Source organism: Argentina silus (genome assembly GCF_951799395.1).
Source record: "Argentina silus genome assembly, chromosome: Y".
Classification (NCBI taxonomy): domain Eukaryota; kingdom Metazoa; phylum Chordata; class Actinopteri; order Argentiniformes; family Argentinidae; genus Argentina; species Argentina silus.
In genome coordinates, this window is record NC_139654.1 from 6,077,176 (window position 1) to 6,094,669 (window position 17,494).

A 17,494-nucleotide genomic window follows, 5' to 3' on the forward strand; every position below is an offset into this window, starting at 1 on the left:
TGAGCTCTGGAAGGAGAGAGAGAGAGAGACAGGTTAGAGGGAGAGACAGACATGGAAAGAGAGGGAGGGAGAGAGAGAGTCAGGTCAGAGAGAGACAGACAGCTCAGATGAAGAGGGAGGTTAGGTTAGAGGGGGGACAGACAGGTCAGAGAGAGACAGACAGGTCAGGGACAGAGAGAGAGACACACAGACAGACACCCCCAGACAAACACCCACCTTTGAGGTCGTTGTGGGTCAGTAGCTGGACCCCCGCCTGCTTGGCGTACACCGTCAGATCGGGGGGCATCACACAACAGGATGCCAGGTTGACCTGGTTGTAGTGACTAAAACATTTCCTATTGTATATCGCTCAGGGTCTGGCTAGGTAGGCTGTAGTAGACGCTAGTAGAACAAACGGAGACGAGAGTTACGTTGAAATAAAATGATCTTCGGTTTATTGTTCCATTTTCCACAAAAATGATATTCAAAATGCAGGCTATCAAAATTATAAAGCAATCTAGTAAGCTAAAATATGCTACCATTTGCGAACAAACAAACAGGCTGTCAAGGTCAAGATCAAGGTCTAAAGACTGTGTGCTTTCCTAGCCAAAAACCCCTACTGGTAGCCTTGGCACTTCCTATATAATAACGGACCTCTCCACCTGCAGGGGGAGCCACTAAACAGAAATCACCGTCACACATATTACAACATAGAAAATAAGCACTTTATGTCCCAAAAGAAAAATATAGAAATTGGCTCCTACACTGGTTACTGGTGGGCTTCACCTTGGATACGGGAGAGAGAGAGACAGGTCAGGGAGAGACAGACAGACAGGCCATCAGATCGGGGGGGCATCACACAACAGGATGTCAGGTTGACCTGGTTACTGTTGGGGTTTCACCTTGGACATGGAGAGAGAGACAGACAGGTCAGGGAGAGACAGAGACAGACACCCACCTGGGCCCAGTCGTAGCGCTCCTCCAGGAGGCCCTTGTCCAGGACAGACAGACAGATCAGACAGACAGACAGTTCAGAGACAGAGACAGACACCCACCTGGGCCCAGTCGTAGCGCTCCTCCAGGGGGCCCTTGTCCAGGACAGACAGACAGATCAGACAGACAGACAGTTCAGAGAAAGAGACAGACACCCACCTCGGCCCAGTCGTAGCGCTCCTCCAGGAGGCCCTTGTCCAGGACAGACAGACAGGTCAGAGACAGAGACAGACACCCACCTCGTCCCAGTTGTACAACTCCTCCAGGAGGCCCTTGTCCAGGACAGACAGACAGGTCAGAGACAGAGACAGACACCCACCTCGTCCCAGTTGTACAACTCCTCCAGGAGGCCCTTGTCCAGGACAGACAGACAGGTCAGGGATAGAGAGAGAGAGAGAGAGATGTCGCCGAGGGCGAGACTAGTATGGCCTTTACCCGGCCTGAACATCACACTCAGAGTTACGTAGTTAGTAAGATAAGTCAGAGACCGGGGAAGGGTCCTGTAGCGACGGGTAAAGCTGCTTGTATACTAGGGGAATGTACTCCGGAGGAAATGCCAAAGGATGGGGAGGCCAGGGACACCGTCAGTGTTGAAGAAGGGCCACCTGAGATGGAAGCCGGGGCACCGGTTGGGCTTAGTGAGCAGAGGGCATCCACTGAGGCAGAGAAATTACCCTTAAACACCCAGGAGATGGAGCCAGACTCAGCTGAAAGCAAGGCTATAGATACTGCACCGGTAAGCAGTGGACGAGAGTTGTGTGTGTGTGTGTGTGTGTGTCTGTGTGTATGTGAGTGTGTGTGTGTGTCTTCCTCTCTCTCTCCTTGTCTCAGGAGCACCCACCCACACACACACACACACACACACACGTTGTCACTTGACTCACTAAACATTGACGCCTCTGGGCATGTGTGTGTATGTGTATGTGTGAGTGTGTGTCTGTGTGTGTGTCTGTGTGAGTGTGCGTATGTGTGAGTGTGTGTGTGTGTCTCCCTCTCTCTCTCCCTGTCTCAGGGGCACACACAAACACACACACACACACAGACACACACACACACACACAGACACACACATGTTGTCACTTGACTCACTAAACATTGACGCCTCTGGGCATGTGTGTGTGTGTCTGTGTGTGTCTGTGTGAGTGAGTGTGTGTGTGAGTGTGTGTGTGTGTGTCTGTGTGTTGTGATGGCCCAGCCGGTGAGCAGTGCCCCACAGAGACCCGATATCCGACTAACTTTGGCCTGTCTCTCTCTCTCTCTCTCTGACGACAAGAAGAACCTGGCGGAGCGCCGTAGCGCCAACCGCCAACCCGGTGAAGATTTGAGTTGCCTTTCGCCTCTCCCTTTTCCCCGCACCTTAGAAATAAAACCCTACGTTGATTTCACCGCAACCCCTGTTTCCGCCTGTTTCTATTCTCATTGGTTGACCCACTGTTGCGCCTGTCGACCAGGCTCCCACAGTGTGTCTGTGTGTCTCCCTCTCTCTCACACACACACACACACACGTTGTCACTTGACTTACTAAACATTGACGCCTCTGGGCGCGCGTGTGTGTGGGTGTGCGTGTGTGTGTGTGGAGCATCAAGAGAGAGACGAAGGAAAGGAGGGAGGGAAGGAAGGAAGGAAGAGAGGGATGAGTCTCACCTTCTCCTCCGCCGACAGTAAGGAAAGAAGACAGGAAACAGGAAAGGAGGGAAGGGAAGGAGGGAGAGAAGGAGGGAGGGAAGGAGAGAGAGAGAGAGAGACAGGAGGGAGGGAGGGAGGGAAAGGAGAAGGAGGGAGAGAGAGAGACAGGAGGGAGGGAGGGAGAGAGAGAGACAGGAGGGAGGGAAGGAGGGAGAGAGGGAGAGAGACAGGAGGGAGGGAGGGAGGGAGAGACAGGAGGGAAGGAAGGAAGGAAGACAGGAAAGGAGGGAGAGAAGGAGGGAGGGAAGGAGGGAGAGACAGGAGGGAGAGAAGGAGAGAGAGACAGGAGGGAGGGAGGGAGGGAGGAAGGGGGGAGGGAAGGAGAGAGAGAGAGAGACAGGAGGGAGGGAGAGAAGGAAAGAAGGAGGGAGAGAGACAGGAGGGAGGGAAGGAGGGAGGGAGGGAGGGAAGGAGGGAGGGAGAGAGACAGGAGGGAGGGAGAGACAGGAGGGAAGGAAGTAAGGAAGACAAGAAAGGAGGGAAGGAAGAGAGAGACAGGAGGAAAGGAGGGAGGGAAGGAGGGAGAGAGAGAGAGACAGGAAAGGAGGGAGGGAGGGAGGGAGGGAGAGAAGAGAGGGATGAGTCTCACCTTCTCCCCGGCCGACGGCGTCTCGGAGGACCAGTCACTCAGCGTGGCGCGGATACAGTCCTGGAGCTACGGCAACAACAGACAGACAGGTCAGATGGAGAGACAGACAGGTCAGAGACAAACAGATAGACAGACAGACAGGTAAGAGACTGACAGACAGACAGACAGACAAACAGATAGACAGACAGATAAGACAGAGGGACAGACAGGTCAGAGACAGACAGACAGACAGTGTGAGTGTGTGTGTGTCTGTGTATGTGAGTGTGTATGTGTCTCGCTCTCTCTCTCCCTGTCTCAGGAGCACCCACACACACACACACACACACACACACACACACACACACACACACACACACAAACACACAGACACACACATGTTGTCACTTGACTCACTAAACTTTGACGCCTCTGGGCGTGTGAGTGTGTGTGTGTGTGTGTGTGTGTGTGTGTGTGTGAGTGTGTGTATGTGTGAGTGTGTGTCTGTGTGAGTGTGCGTATGTGTGAGTGCGTGTGTCTGTGTGTGTGTGTGTGTGTGTGTGTGTCTCCCTCTCTCTCTCCCTGTCTCAGCGGCACACACACACACACACACACACACACACACACACACACACACACAGACACACACATGTTGTCACTTGACTCACTAAACATTGACGCCTCTGGGCATGTGTGTGTGTGTCTGTGTGTGTCTGTGTGTGTGCTATGCGCTGTGTACTATGTATGTGTGTGTGGATAGATGAATTGATAGAGAGACAGAGAGACAGGGGTACTTCAGTGGAGAGGGTGGAGAGTTGAGTGGTTGAGAGTGGCAGAGTTGGTACAAGTATACAGTGAAATGCAAAAGTGACAGAGTGTGTGTGTGTGTGTGTGTGTGTGTGTGTGTGTGTGTGTGTGCCCCTGAGACAGGGAGAGAGAGAGGGAGACACACACACACACACACACGTCATTTTTAGTACTTCTATTTTTTTTTATTCTATTTTAAAACTTATTGTATTGTTGCACTACTCTGTGGCACTGTCACTTTTGCATTTCACTGTATACTTGTATGAACGTGACAAATAAAGAATCTTGAATCTTGAACATGTTGTCACTTGACTCACTAAACATTGACGCCTCTGGGCATGTGTGTTTGTGTCTGTGTGTGTGTGTGTCTGTGTGAGTGTGGTTGAGCGTCGTGGCCCGGGTCAGAAACGAGGTCCGGGTACCGGTACCAGAGGAGGAGCCGGAAGAGCCGGTCCCAGAGCCGCCGGAGGAGCCGGTCCCAGAGCCGCCGGAGGAGCCGGTCCCAGAGCCGCCGGAGGAGACGGTCCCAGAGCCGCCGGAGGAGCCGGTCCCAGAGCCGCCGGAGGAGCCGGTCCCAGAGCCGCCGGAGGAGCCGCCGGAGACGGTCCCAGAGCCGCCGGAGGAGACGGTCCCAGAGCCGCCGGAGGAGCCGGTCCCAGAGCCGCCGGAGGAGCCGCCGGAGACGGTCCCAGAGCCGCCGAAGGAGCCGGTAGAGGAGACGGTACCACCGGGGGAGACGGTCCCAGAGGACCCGCTACGGGTACCAGAGGAGCCGCCGGTGTCGGTGGTTTCCATGGTGTCTGTCTCCCCTTCTCTCGCAAAGAAGAAGTAAATGTCGTAAAGATATAATAATAATAATAATAATAATAATAATAAAAAGATATCGTAAAATGAGGGAGGGGTGGGGTTGTCTAGCAACAAGGAACAGTTGGTGGGTTTGAGGGAATGTCGTAAAGGAAAAGAAAATGTCGGAAAGGGACGGGATATGGTGGGTTACCTAGCAACGAGGGGGTGGGGAGAGTGTGTGTGTGGTTTGAAGGACTGTCGTAAAAATATTTTTTCAAAACAAATACGAACGGTGGAGGGAAAGGGGGGGGGTTGCCTAGCAACGAGGGGGTGGGTTTGAAGGAATGTCGAGTAATGATGACACGACGCGTTTCCACACCCACACACACACGGTCAGTTCGTTAGAGCCAGTTAGCATTAGCCTTTAGCACCCCGTCAACACTGCACTCGGTAGGTAAATTCGTTAGCTTCGTTAGTTAGCCCCGTTATCATTAGCCTCAGAGCCGGTAGAGGAGACGGTACCACCGGGGGAGACGGTCCCAGAGGACCCGCTACGAGTACCAGAGGAGCCGCCGGTGTCGGTGGTGGTGGTGGTTTCCATGGTGTCTGTCTCCCCTTCTCTCGTAAAGAAGAAGTAAATGTCGTAAAGATATAATAATAATAATAATAATAATAATAATAATAATAATAATAATAGTAAATGTCGTAAAATAAGGGAGGTTGGTGTGTTTGAGGGAATGTCGTAAAGGAAAAGAAAATGTCGGAAAGGGACGGGATATGGTGGGTTACCTAGCAACGAGGGGGTGGGGAGATTGTGTGGTTTGAAGGAGTTTCATAAAACATTTTTTTCTAAAAAATGTCGTAAAATACGAACGGTGGAGGGAAAAGGGGGGGGTTGCCTAGCAACGAGGAGGTGGGTTTGAAGAGCCTAACTACATGGTTCTACTAGCCCTAGGGTTAGGGTCAGGGTTTAGGGTTAGGGTTAAAGTTAACTCATCCCCTAGGGTTAGGGTTAGGGTCAGGGTTTAGGGTTAGGGTCAGGGTTCGAGTTAGGGTTAGGGTCAGGGTCAGAGTCAGGTTCAGGGTCAGAGTTAGGGTTAGGGTCAGAGTCAGGGTCAGGGTTAGAGTCAGGGTTAGGGTCAAGGTTAACTCGTCTCCTAGGCCTGTCTGCACATTTGGGTTGTCATGACGTTGCTAAGTGAAGTGTTAACACTGGAAAGAAAACGTCCCCTTTGGTTTCCACTGATGTTCTATTATACTAATGTTCTATTATACTAAGATTATATTACACTGATGTTCTATTACACTAATGTTCTATTACATAAATGTTCTATTACACTAATGTTCTATTATACTAATGTTCTATTACACTGTTCTATTACATAAATGTTCTATTACACTAATGTTCTATTACATAAATGTTCTATTACACTAACGTTTTATTATGTTTTTTTATGTGAAGACTGCCCAACGCATCACCGGTTCCTCACTCCCCTCCATCGAGGCTGTCCAGGGCAAACGATGCTTGCGTAAGGCACGCAGCATCGTCAAGGACATTTCTCACCCCAACCACAGACTTTTCACCCCACTCCCCTCCGGGAGGCGCTACAGGTCTCTCCGCACCCGAACCAGTAGGTTCAGAGGCAGCTTCTTCCCTGCGGCTGTCACCCTGCTGAACTTGAACACTACACCTACCTGACAACCTACTACCCCCGCAACCCCCACCCCCCCCCCCCCCCCCCACCCGGACTATTGCACTATTGCACTATACTCCCCTCCCCTGCTCTTACTCAATACCACTGCTCTTCTGTACATACCTGTTCATACTGTTCATACTGTTCATAATGCACATAATGCACATATCCTATATTTTCTTTAATACTACTGCACATACTGTACATACTTGTTTATACGGCATTCCATATTTATATTTATTCTGCTATCTACCTCATGTTACTGTTAATACATATATACTGCTAGACTGCATTACCCATACAGCTCATATGCTGCTACACTGCTCATACTGTAACTATTTATTCTGCTATAATGCTACTGCTACTCACATACTGCTATACTGCACTGCTATATTATACTGCTTATATTATACTATATCATACTGCACTACTACTGATCATATATTGCACTACCTGTAAATACTGTTCATTGCACTTTCTGCTATTTTGCACTTCTGGTTAGACGCTAACTGCATTTCGTTGTCTCTGTACTTGTACTCTGCACAATGACAATAAAGTTGAATCTAATCTAATCTAATCTAATCTAATATTACACTGTTCTATTACACTAATGTTCTATTACACTAATGTTCTATTACACTAATGTTCTATTACACTAATGTTCTATTACACTGTTCTATTAAACTAATGTTCTATTACACTGATGTTCTATTACACTAATGTTCAATTACACTGATGTTCTATTACACTGATGTTCTATTACACTAATGTTCTATTACACTAATGTTCTATTACACTGATGTTCTATTACACTAATGTTCTATTATACTAATGTTCTATTACACTGATGTTCTATTACACTAATGTTCTATTACACTAATATTCTATTACACTGATGTTCTATTACACTGATGTTCTATTACACTGATGTTCTATTACACTGATGTTCTATTACACTGTTCTATTACACTAATGTTCTATTACAATAATGTTCTATTACACTGATGTTCTATTACAATAATGTTCTATTACACTAATGTTCTATTACACTAATGTTCTATTACACTGATGTTCTATTACACTAATGTTCTATTACACTGATGTTCTATTACACTGTTCTATTACACTGTTCTATTACACTGATGTTCTATTACACTGTTCTATTACACTGTTCTATTACACTAATGTTCTATTACACTGATGTTCTATTACACTAATGTTCTATTACACTGATGTTCTATTACACTGTTCTATTACACTGTTCTATTACACTGATGTTCTATTACACTGATGTTCTATTACACTGTTCTATTACACTGATGTTCAATTACACTGATGTTCTATTACACTAATGTTCAATTACACTGATGTTCTATTACACTAATGTTCTATTACACTGATGTTCTATTACACTAATGTTCTATTACACTGATGTTCTATTACACTGTTCTATTACACTAATGTTCTATTACACTGATGTTCTATTACACTAATGTTCTATTACACTGATGTTCTATTACACTGTTCTATTACACTGTTCTATTACACTGATGTTCTATTACACTGATGTTCTATTACACTGTTCTATTACACTGATGTTCTATTACACTGTTCTATTACACTGTTATATTACACTGATGTTCTATTACACTGTTCTATTACACTGATGTTCTATTACACTGATGTTCTATTACACTAATGTTCTATTACACTAATGTTCTATTACACTAATGTTCTATTACACTAATGTTCTATTACACTGATGTTCTATTACACTGATGTTATATTACACTAATGTTCCATTACATTGTTCTATTACACTAATGTTCTATTACACTGATGTTCTATTACACTAATGTTCTATTACACTGATGTTCTATTACACTAATGTTCTATTACACTAATGTTCTATTACACTGTTCTATTATACTAATGTTCTATTACACTAATGTTCTATTACACTAATGTTCTATTACACTGTTCTATTACACTGATGTTCTATTACACTAATGTTCTATTACACTGTTCTATTACACTGATGTTCTATTACACTGTTCTATTACACTAATGTTCTATTACACTGTTCTATTACACTGATGTTCTATTACACTGTTCTATTACACTGATGTTCTATTACACTGTTCCATTATAAAAGATCTGTGATGTTATAAAGAATATTTCAGGTTCAAATTCTGGGTTTTTAGGATCCAGTGCTTATTGCTAACTGGCTGGATTCTAATCTCTCTGTTGTTGTAATACTAGTAAATGACCACCAGGTGGTGCCCCCATCTGAGGGCTAGAGGTCTGGGGGATAGGGTTCTGGGGGTCTGGGGGTCTGGAGGTCTGGGGGTCTGGGGGTCAGAGGTACTGCAGGGGACAAGTGAAGTCTTCTCATGCCTCCCATGGCAGGGAGCGGTACTGCAGGGGACAGGTGAAGTCTTCTCATGAGAGCCATGCCTCCCATGGCAGGGAGAGGTACTGCAGGGGACAGGTGAAGTCTTCTCATGAGAGCCATGCCTCCCATGGCAGGGAGAGGTACTGCAGGAGACAGGTGAAGTCTTCTCATGAGAGCCATGCCTCCCACAGCCCACAGACAGAGAAAGGAAAAGCAGCCTGCACCTTGGCTGCCCCTCACAATGTCACATGATGGAGAGATATTACTGTACTAGATGATTACTATATAAAAATGAAGGAATGCATGGAAAGTGAAGTTCAGAACATGTACAGCGCCTTCTGAAGGTATTCAGACCCCTTCACTTTTTACACATTTTCTTGTGTTATAGAGTAAATTTGAAATGGATTCAATTTAAAGAATTTGCCATCAATCCACACACAATACCCCAGAATGACAAAGCGAAAACACGATTTTTGACATTTCAGTACATTTATTAAAAGTGAAATACAAAAATACCTCATGGACAGAAATATTCAGACTTTTTGCTTTGACAGTCTTAAAATTAGTTAAAATGCAAAAATGTCATCAACAAATCACTCAATAAGTTGAATTGAGTACATCTTAATGCAAGGATAATAGTTCATGTCATTTCGGAATGAATATCTTTGTTTTTATAGGGTCTCTGATTTGCATAGGAATCAATTAAACACTGTGTAGATTAGGATGTTCTGAAGACACTGTCCATGTTGTACTGACAGAGAAGGAGAGCTGTCTTCACATCCACTCCCTGCTATCTTACACACAGCAACGTAATCCAGCATCACAACTCCAACACCCAATCTAACCAACTCTTATATACATACAGACACTCTCTCCTGTGTTATTCTCAGAGTTCATCATCAGTCTGATTTGATCATCTAATCATTCATCTAGATTGTTTCACTATCAGTTGCATTTCCATCAAAAACAAACAAACATATATAAACAAATATATACATATTTTCTGTACCTGTAGTCTATTTCACTATCAGATGCATTTTTTAATAATAATATATATATATATATATATATATATACAGTAAGAAAAAATATAACTACACACAACACACAACACCCTACACACTGGGAGAGAGAACATCTGTACCTCCAACATCTCAGTGAAAACACACCACTATCCAACTGCATCATGTTCTGATCCGACATCTTTGAGCCTTTGGTGTTCAGTGTGATCTCCCTGAGACTAGTTTACACAGGGTCACTGAACAGCCCTCGCCCCAAACCCTAAACCCTGGGTAGAGGGGCTCAGTGAATGTGGAGTGGAATGTGTGCAGGAGGGTCCGTGTGTCAGAGGAGACGCTGTAGAAGGACAGAGTGCCAGTCGGCCAGTCCAGATACACTCCTACTCTGTGGGAGCCAGAGGAGGGGACAGGTATGACAGTGTTCTTCTTATTGTGCCAGGTGGAGTATCTGTCATCAGAGCAGAACAGACTCCAGGACTTGTCATTGAATCCCAACCCACAGTCATCACCCCTCCCTCTCCTGCTGATTCCTTTATATGTCACTCCTATATCAGCCTCTCCCTCACTCCACTCTACCTCCCAGTAACGGCGTCCAGTCAGACCCTCTCTACACAGCACCTGGTACCAGTAGTTAAATCTCTCTGGGTGATCAGGATACGGCTGCTCCTCCTCTCCCCATGTCACCTTTCTGTTCTCCTCAGACAGAGAGAGGTCTCTGTGTGCTGTGTTTGGGTCCAGTGTGAGCTCACAGGCATCTGGGAGAAGAGCAGAGGGAGGAAGGGAGGGAGGGAGAAAGAGAGAGAGAGGAGAGAGAGAGAGGGGGACGGAGGAAGAGAAAGAGAGAGAGTGATGGAGGGAGAGAGAGAGAGGAGAGAGAAAGAGAGAGAGAGGAGAGGGGAGAGAGAGAGAGAGAGAGAGAGGGGGAGAGAGAGAGAGAAAGAGAGGAGAGAGAGAAAAAGAGGAGAGAGAGAGAGAAAGAGGAGGAAGAGAGAGGGGGACAGAGGAAGAGAAAGAGAGAAAGGGATGGAGGGAGAGAGAGAGAAGAGAGAGAGGGAGAGAGAGAGGGAGAATAAGAGAGAGAGGAGGAAGAGAGAGGGGGACGGAGGAAGAGAAAGAGAGAGAGAGAGAGAGAGAGAGAGGGGAGAGAGGAGAGGGGGGAGAGAGTGGGACAGAGGAAGAGAGAGAGGGACGGAGGAAGAGAGAGAGAGAGGAGAGAGAGAGAGAGGGGAGAGAGGAGAGGGGGGAGAGAGTGGGACAGAGGAAGAGAAAGAGAGAGGGATGGAGGGAGGGAGAGAGAGAGAGGAGAGAGAAAGAGAGAGGGAGAGAGAGAGGAGGAAGATAGAGAGAGACGGAGGAAGAGAAAGAGAGAGAGGGAGGGAGGGAGAGAGAGAGAGAGGAGAGAGAGAGAGAGAGTGAGGAGAGAGAGAGAGAGAGGAGGAAGATAGAGAGAGAGAGACGGAGGAAGAGAAAGAGAGAGAGGAGGAAGATAGAGAGAGACGGAGGAAGAGAAAGAGAGAGAGGGAGGGAAGGAGAGAGAGAGGAGAGAGAGAGAGAGAGAGAGGGGACGGAGGAAGAGAAAGAGAGAGAGGGATGGAGGGAGAGAGAGAGGGATGGAGGGAGAGAGAGAGAGGAGAAAGAAAGAGAGAGGGAGAGAGAGAGAGAGAAAGGAGGAAGAGAGAGGGGGACGGAGGAAGATAAAAAGAGAGAGGGATGGAGGGAGAGAGAGAGAGAGGGAGAGAGAGAGAGGAGAGAGAAAGAGAGAGAGAGAGGGGGGAGAGAGAGGGAGAGTCAGATATGTAGGCTGTCTTTGATGAGTCTCTCCCTCTCCTAGAGATCTCTAGTTGTGTCTCAGGGTTTGTGGAGAGGATCAATGGAGGGAGGGAGGGAGGGAGGGAGAGGAGGGAAGAACAGAGAGAGGGAGGGAGGGAGAGATAAAGAGAGAGAGAAACTGTCAGCTACTTCAGGAGAAACACACTCACATTGGAAGAACTGGTCCTGGGCTCTGGTCTTGGGCTCTGGTGGCAGGAAAACATCCACTCCATTCACTACAGACGGGAGGGAGGGAGGGAGGGAGAGAGAGAGGAAGAAAGAGGAAGGGAGGAGAGGGAGGGAGAGAGAGAGAGAGAGAGAGAGGGGAGGTAGGGGTAGAGGGAGGGAGAAAGGGAGAGGGAGGGAGGGAAAGAGGGAGAGAGAAAAGGAGGGAGGGAGGGAGGGAGGGATAGAGAGAGGAGGGAGGGAGAGAGAGAGAGGGAGGGAGGGAGAGGAGGGAGGGAGAAAGAGGGAGGGATAGAGGGAGGATGGAGGGAGGGAGAGAGGAAGAAATGAGGGAGGCAGAGAGGGAGGGATAGAGGGAGGGGGGGAGAGAGGGAGAAAGAGGGAGAGAGGGAGGGAGGGAGAGAGGGAGGGGGGGATAGAGGGAGGGAGGAAGAGAGGGAGAGGAGGGATAGAGGGAGGGAGATAGAGAGAGGGAGAAGATAGAGGGAAAAAGAGGATAGAGGGAGGGAGAGAGGGAAGGAAAGAGGGAGGGAGGGATGCAGGTCGGGAGGTATAGAGGAAGGGAGGGAGTGAGGGGGGGAAAGGAAGGATAGAGGGAGAGAGGGAGGGAGAGAGGGAAAAAGGAGGTAGGAAGAGAGGGAGGGAGAGTAGTAGAGAGAGGTAGGGAGGGAGAGAGAGGCACGGAGGGAGAGCAAGAGGAGGGAGGGAGGGAGAAAAGAGAGGGGAGTGAAAGAAAGAGAGAGAGAGAAAGAGTGAGGGAGGGAGAGAGGGAGAGAGAGAGGGAAAGAGGGAGAAAGAGGGAGGGAGAGAGGAAGGGAGGGAGTGATAGAGGGTGGGAGGGAGGAATGGAGAGGAAGGATAGAGGGATGAAGGAGGGAGGGAGAGAGGGAGAGAGAGGAGGGAGGGAGGCAGAGAGGGAGGGAGAGGAGGGAGAGAGGAAAAGAAATAGGGAGGGAGAGAGGCAAGGATAGAGGGAGGAAGGAGGGAGGGAGAGAGGGAGAGATAGAGGGATTGATAGAGGGAGGAAGGAGAGAGGGAGAGAGAGGTGGGAGTGAGGGAGAAAGAGAGGGAGGGAGAGGAAGGAGGGAGGGAGGGAGAGAGGGAGGGAGAAAGAGGGAGGGAGAGGATAGAGGGAAGGATAGAGGGAGGGAGGGAAGGAGGGGGGGAAGGAGGGAGGGAGGGAGAGAATGAGAGAGAGGAGGGAGGGAGGCAGAGAAGGAGGTATAGAGGGAGGGAGAGAGAGGAGAGAGGGAGGCAAAGATGGAGGGAGAGGAGGGAGAGAGGGAGAGAGATAGGGAGGGAGAGAGGGGGAGGGAGGGAGGGAGGGAGGGAGAGGATTGAGGGAGAGAGGGAGGGATAGAGGGAGGAAGGAGGGAGGGAGAAGCAGAGAGGGAGGGACAGGAGGGAGAGAGGGGGTGAGGGAGGGAGGGAGAGGATTGAGGGAGAGAGGGAGAGAGAGTAGGGAGGGAGGAAAAGAGGGATAGAGGGAGGGATAGTGGGAAGGATAGAGGGAGGAAGAAGGGAGGGAGGGAGAGGTGGGAGGGAGGGAGAGATAGAGGGATTGATAGAGGGAGGGATGGATGGTGAGAGGGAGAGAGAGGAAGGAGGGAGAGAGAAAGAGGGAGGGAGAGGATAGAGGGAGGGATAGAGGGAGGGAAGGAGGGAGAAAGAGGAGGGAGGGAGGCAAAGAGGGAGGGAGAGAGGGAGAGGAGGGAAGGAGGGAGGGATAGAGGGAGGGAGAGAGAAAGGGAGAGAGGTGGGGGAGGGAGGGAGGGAGAGGATGGAGGGAGAGAGGTAGGTAGAGTAGCAGAGAGAGGTAGGGAGGGAGAGAGAGGCACGGAGAGCAAGAGGAGGGAGGGAGGGAGGAAAGGGAGGGAAGGAGAGAGAAAGAGGGAAGGAGGGAGAGAGTGTGGTAGGGAGGGAGAGAGGGAGGGAGGGAGAAAGGGAGGGAGGGAGAGGGAGAGAGGGGGGTAGGGAGGGAGAGAGAAAAAAAGACAGAGAAAGAGGGAAAGAGAGAGAGAGAGATTGGATGGAGAGAAGAGGTAGGGAGGGAGGGAGGGAGAGAGGGAGGGAGGGAGGGAGGGGGGAGAGAGGGAGAGAGGGAGGGAGAGAGAGAGGGAGGGAGAGAGAGAGAGACATGTATCAGTCAAGGGTTGGAAACATGGACAGGTCCCACATTGTTCTGATGGGGGGGGAAAGAGAAGGCCTCACTTTGCAGGTTAACCCTTTGGGGACCAGGGGTATTTTCTCCATTTTTACATACATTTATTCTTTCTCAATTTGAAGTCACTTCCATACAAAATAATACCCAAGTGTTTCATATCAATATTTTCAGTACAAACTCAGCTTTCCTGATTGTGATAGATGTTTACCCCAACAGCACTGTGTGAAGAGGTAAGTAGGCCTAAACCTGAACATTTCGAATCCGTTTTTCAGAAATGTTTCAAATCCCATGTGAAAACATACCTTTACCCATGTGGATGAATTGTTTTGGTGCTTGAAATTCATCTATGAAGTCCTGAGCTACACAGAAATGGTATACAATATGAATAAAATACTAGACAGAATATAAAAAAGGACTTCTAATGGATCCTTGTAAACACATCTTCTCTGCTTTCTGTCTCTGTCACTGAAATGTTTGTCAATACCGACAATGCCGACGTCACGTGTAGCGAAGAAGATGGACGTGTAAATCGACCAATCACCGACGGTAAAAGGCAGTGTCTTAGCGACTCAAGCAAGGCTGCTACCAAATTCACCAATTACGCAGGGAGGGTGTGTACCAAGCTGTTCTGAGGCTCATAGCTCCGTCTGTGAGTGAGAGGGCATGTCACAGGAGTGCAGAATCGAAAGCTGAGAGTCTACCGATATTTAAACCATGTTTATACGCCGAATTATCACGGAGATATTGATCAAAACATTTTGGAAACCCCTGAAAACGCGGCCGCACGTCAGTAGGGTTAGGGTTAGGGTTACGGGTTGGGGTTAGGATTAGGGGTTAGGGTCTGTTGTTGGTTGGATGTTTTCATTGACGGTTTAGTATTTGGGTTTGGGGTATGGGTTAGGGGTTAGGGTCTGTTGTTGGTTGGATGTTTTCATTGACGGTTTAGTATTTGGGTTAGGGGTCAGGGTTAGGGTCTGTGGTTGGTTGGATGTTTTCATTGATGGTTTAGTAATTGGGTTAGGGGTCAGGGTTAGGGGTTAAGGTCTGTTGTTGGTTGGATGTTTTCATTGAGGGTTTAGTATTTGGGTTAGGGGTCAGGGTTAGGGTCTGTTGTTGGTTGGATGTTTTCATTGACGGTTTAGTATTTGGGTTAGGGTTAGGGGTTAGGGGTTAGAGAACTCTTGTAAAGAACATGGCAGTCTTGAGTCACAAAAAAACGTGGTAAAGGAATGGCGAAATCAGGCTAGAATTAAGGTCTTAGAATGGCTTTCACAAAGTCCTGACTTAAACCCCATTGAGAACATGGAGTGGAATGTGCTGAATTTAGTTGAACTGCACCGATTCTGTCAAGAGGAGTGGTCAAAGATTCAACCAGAAGCTTGCCAGAAGCTTGTGGATGGCTACCAAAAGCGTCTAATTGAGGTGAAAATGGCCAAGGGACATTTAATCAAATATTAGCATTGCTGTATGTATATTTTTGACCCAGCACATTTTGTCACATTTTCAGAAGACCCATAATAAATTCATAAAAGAACCAAACTTCATGAATGTTTTTTGTGTCAAAGAGGTATGTACTCCAATCAATCCATCACAGAAAAATAAGAGTTGTAGAAATGATTGGAAACTCAAGACTGCCATGACATACATGTTCTTTACAAGTGCATGTAAACTTCTGACCACAACTGTAACTGGTCTGAAGTTGAGGTGATGAAAGTTGAGCAGGTAGAGTTTGTAACCCACCTGTAGTTGAGATGTTGGGTTAGGGTTAAGGTTTAACCTTAACCTTAACCCTAACCCTAAACCTAACCCACCTGTAGTTGAGATGTTGGGCCATTCTCCCTTAAGGAGGTCCTCTAGTTTGTCTCTCAGCTCAGACACAGCCTCACTCACACCTCCAAACAACTGAAGAGGACCCTCAATGATGCTGGGGAAGTCTGAACATACACTGGGACTGGAGAGAGACTGATAACTCTGGAGAGAGAGAGACAGAGAGAGAGGCAGAGAGAGACAGAGAGAGAGAGAAACAGAGACAGAGAGAGAAAGAGAAGGAGAGAGAGAGAACAGAGGATGAATGAATAACTGAACAGTAATCTTGTTTCAGTATTGCAGATGGAGGGTCAGTGTGGTTACCTGGAGGAAATGGATGGGATCCTCTGTGTGTGAAAGCTGCTCCAGCTCAGCGTCTCTCCTCCTCAGCTCAGCTATCTCCTGCTCCAGTTTCTCCACCAGTCCTTCAGCCTGACTCACTGCTGCCTCCTGCTGGGCTCTGATCAGCTGCTTCACCTCAGACAACCTTCTCTCAATGGAGCGGATCAGCTCCGTGAAGATCCTCTCACTGTCCTCCACTGCTGTCTGTGCAGAGCGCTGTTAGGACACACACACACACACACACACACACACACACACACACACACACACACAAACGTCTTGAGGCAATTGCATCTTATCAGACAGGAAAAAGCCCTGGTTTTGATGGCATACCAGTAGAAGTATATGAAACTTTTGTTGAGATACTGAAACATCCATTACTGGCAGGAGAAGTTCCGCCAAAAACAACAAACTATCTGACACACAACAAGAGGGTCTGATCTCGCTATCACTGGTCAGTATAAAGACCCAGTTTATTTAAGGACGGGCCTCAAAAACTATACTATACTTTACCAAACTGGTTGTGTAGCAGATTACTAAAAGAAGCTCACCCTCGATTTAAAAAAGGCTTGTTGGCCTTCATACAGATCACAACATCTCAGTTTTGGGATGTTAAAAATGAAATACTGTACAAAGTATCACCCTTGTTAAAACAAGGCATACAAAGCTGGTTACAATTTCAATGTTACATTCCAGAACAATCAGATCAAATATTACAGCAAATAATCAGATTAAATTCAAATATACTATTTACTAATAGTGTGTGTTTGGATGGAGTTGATATATCTTAACACGTACAACAGGAAAAATACCAAATAAACCAAAATGGCCATGTAAAATAATAAATAAATGAATAAATAATAACATAAATAGGTACCTAGTAGATGGAATATATTTGTAATAACTATTAAAATGAATGAAACAAACAAAGTACTTAAGTCCTCTGATGATGGGGGGTAGTGACTTGGCAAAAAGAAGAAAAGAAAGAAAACACACACACACACACACACACACACACACACTCACTGTGAGAGACTCCACAGCCTGTTTGGCCTCCTTCAGTTGCTTCTCTCTCTTCTGGACTCTCTGCTGGACTTCCTGCTGACTCATCCCCAGCTGACGCTGTAGACACACACACACATTGTTACTGCACACTGCACTACACTCCAGAAGAGAGAGAAGGACTGTTACACTGTTATGAGTCATTGTACCTGTTAAAACTTGTCTGATAAGAACCAGATTGTAAAACAAGAACACCAACAA

At 47.4% G+C, this 17,494-nt stretch overlaps 2 protein-coding genes across 2 annotated transcripts in view; one reads left to right on the top strand and one right to left on the bottom strand.

The window, feature by feature from the left end:
* LOC310823633 (uncharacterized protein) overlaps window positions 1–17,494 on the top strand; it is a gene marked incomplete at its 3' end in the record, with an annotated part of 277,614 nt that overhangs the window by 4,714 nt on the left and 255,406 nt on the right. The window lies entirely within an intron of this gene.
* LOC310823923 (tripartite motif-containing protein 16-like) overlaps window positions 9,383–17,494 on the bottom strand; it is a gene marked incomplete at its 5' end in the record, with an annotated part of 8,891 nt that continues 779 nt past the window's right edge. Inside the window, 5 exons of the mRNA XM_083696864.1 lie at window positions 9,383–10,679; window positions 11,904–11,969; window positions 15,895–16,054; window positions 16,214–16,447; window positions 17,258–17,353. Of these exons, the coding sequence (XP_083552990.1) occupies window positions 10,126–10,679; window positions 11,904–11,969; window positions 15,895–16,054; window positions 16,214–16,447; window positions 17,258–17,353 (1,110 nt within the window). The 3' untranslated portion in view covers window positions 9,383–10,125. The remainder of the gene's footprint in view (window positions 10,680–11,903; window positions 11,970–15,894; window positions 16,055–16,213; window positions 16,448–17,257; window positions 17,354–17,494) is intronic.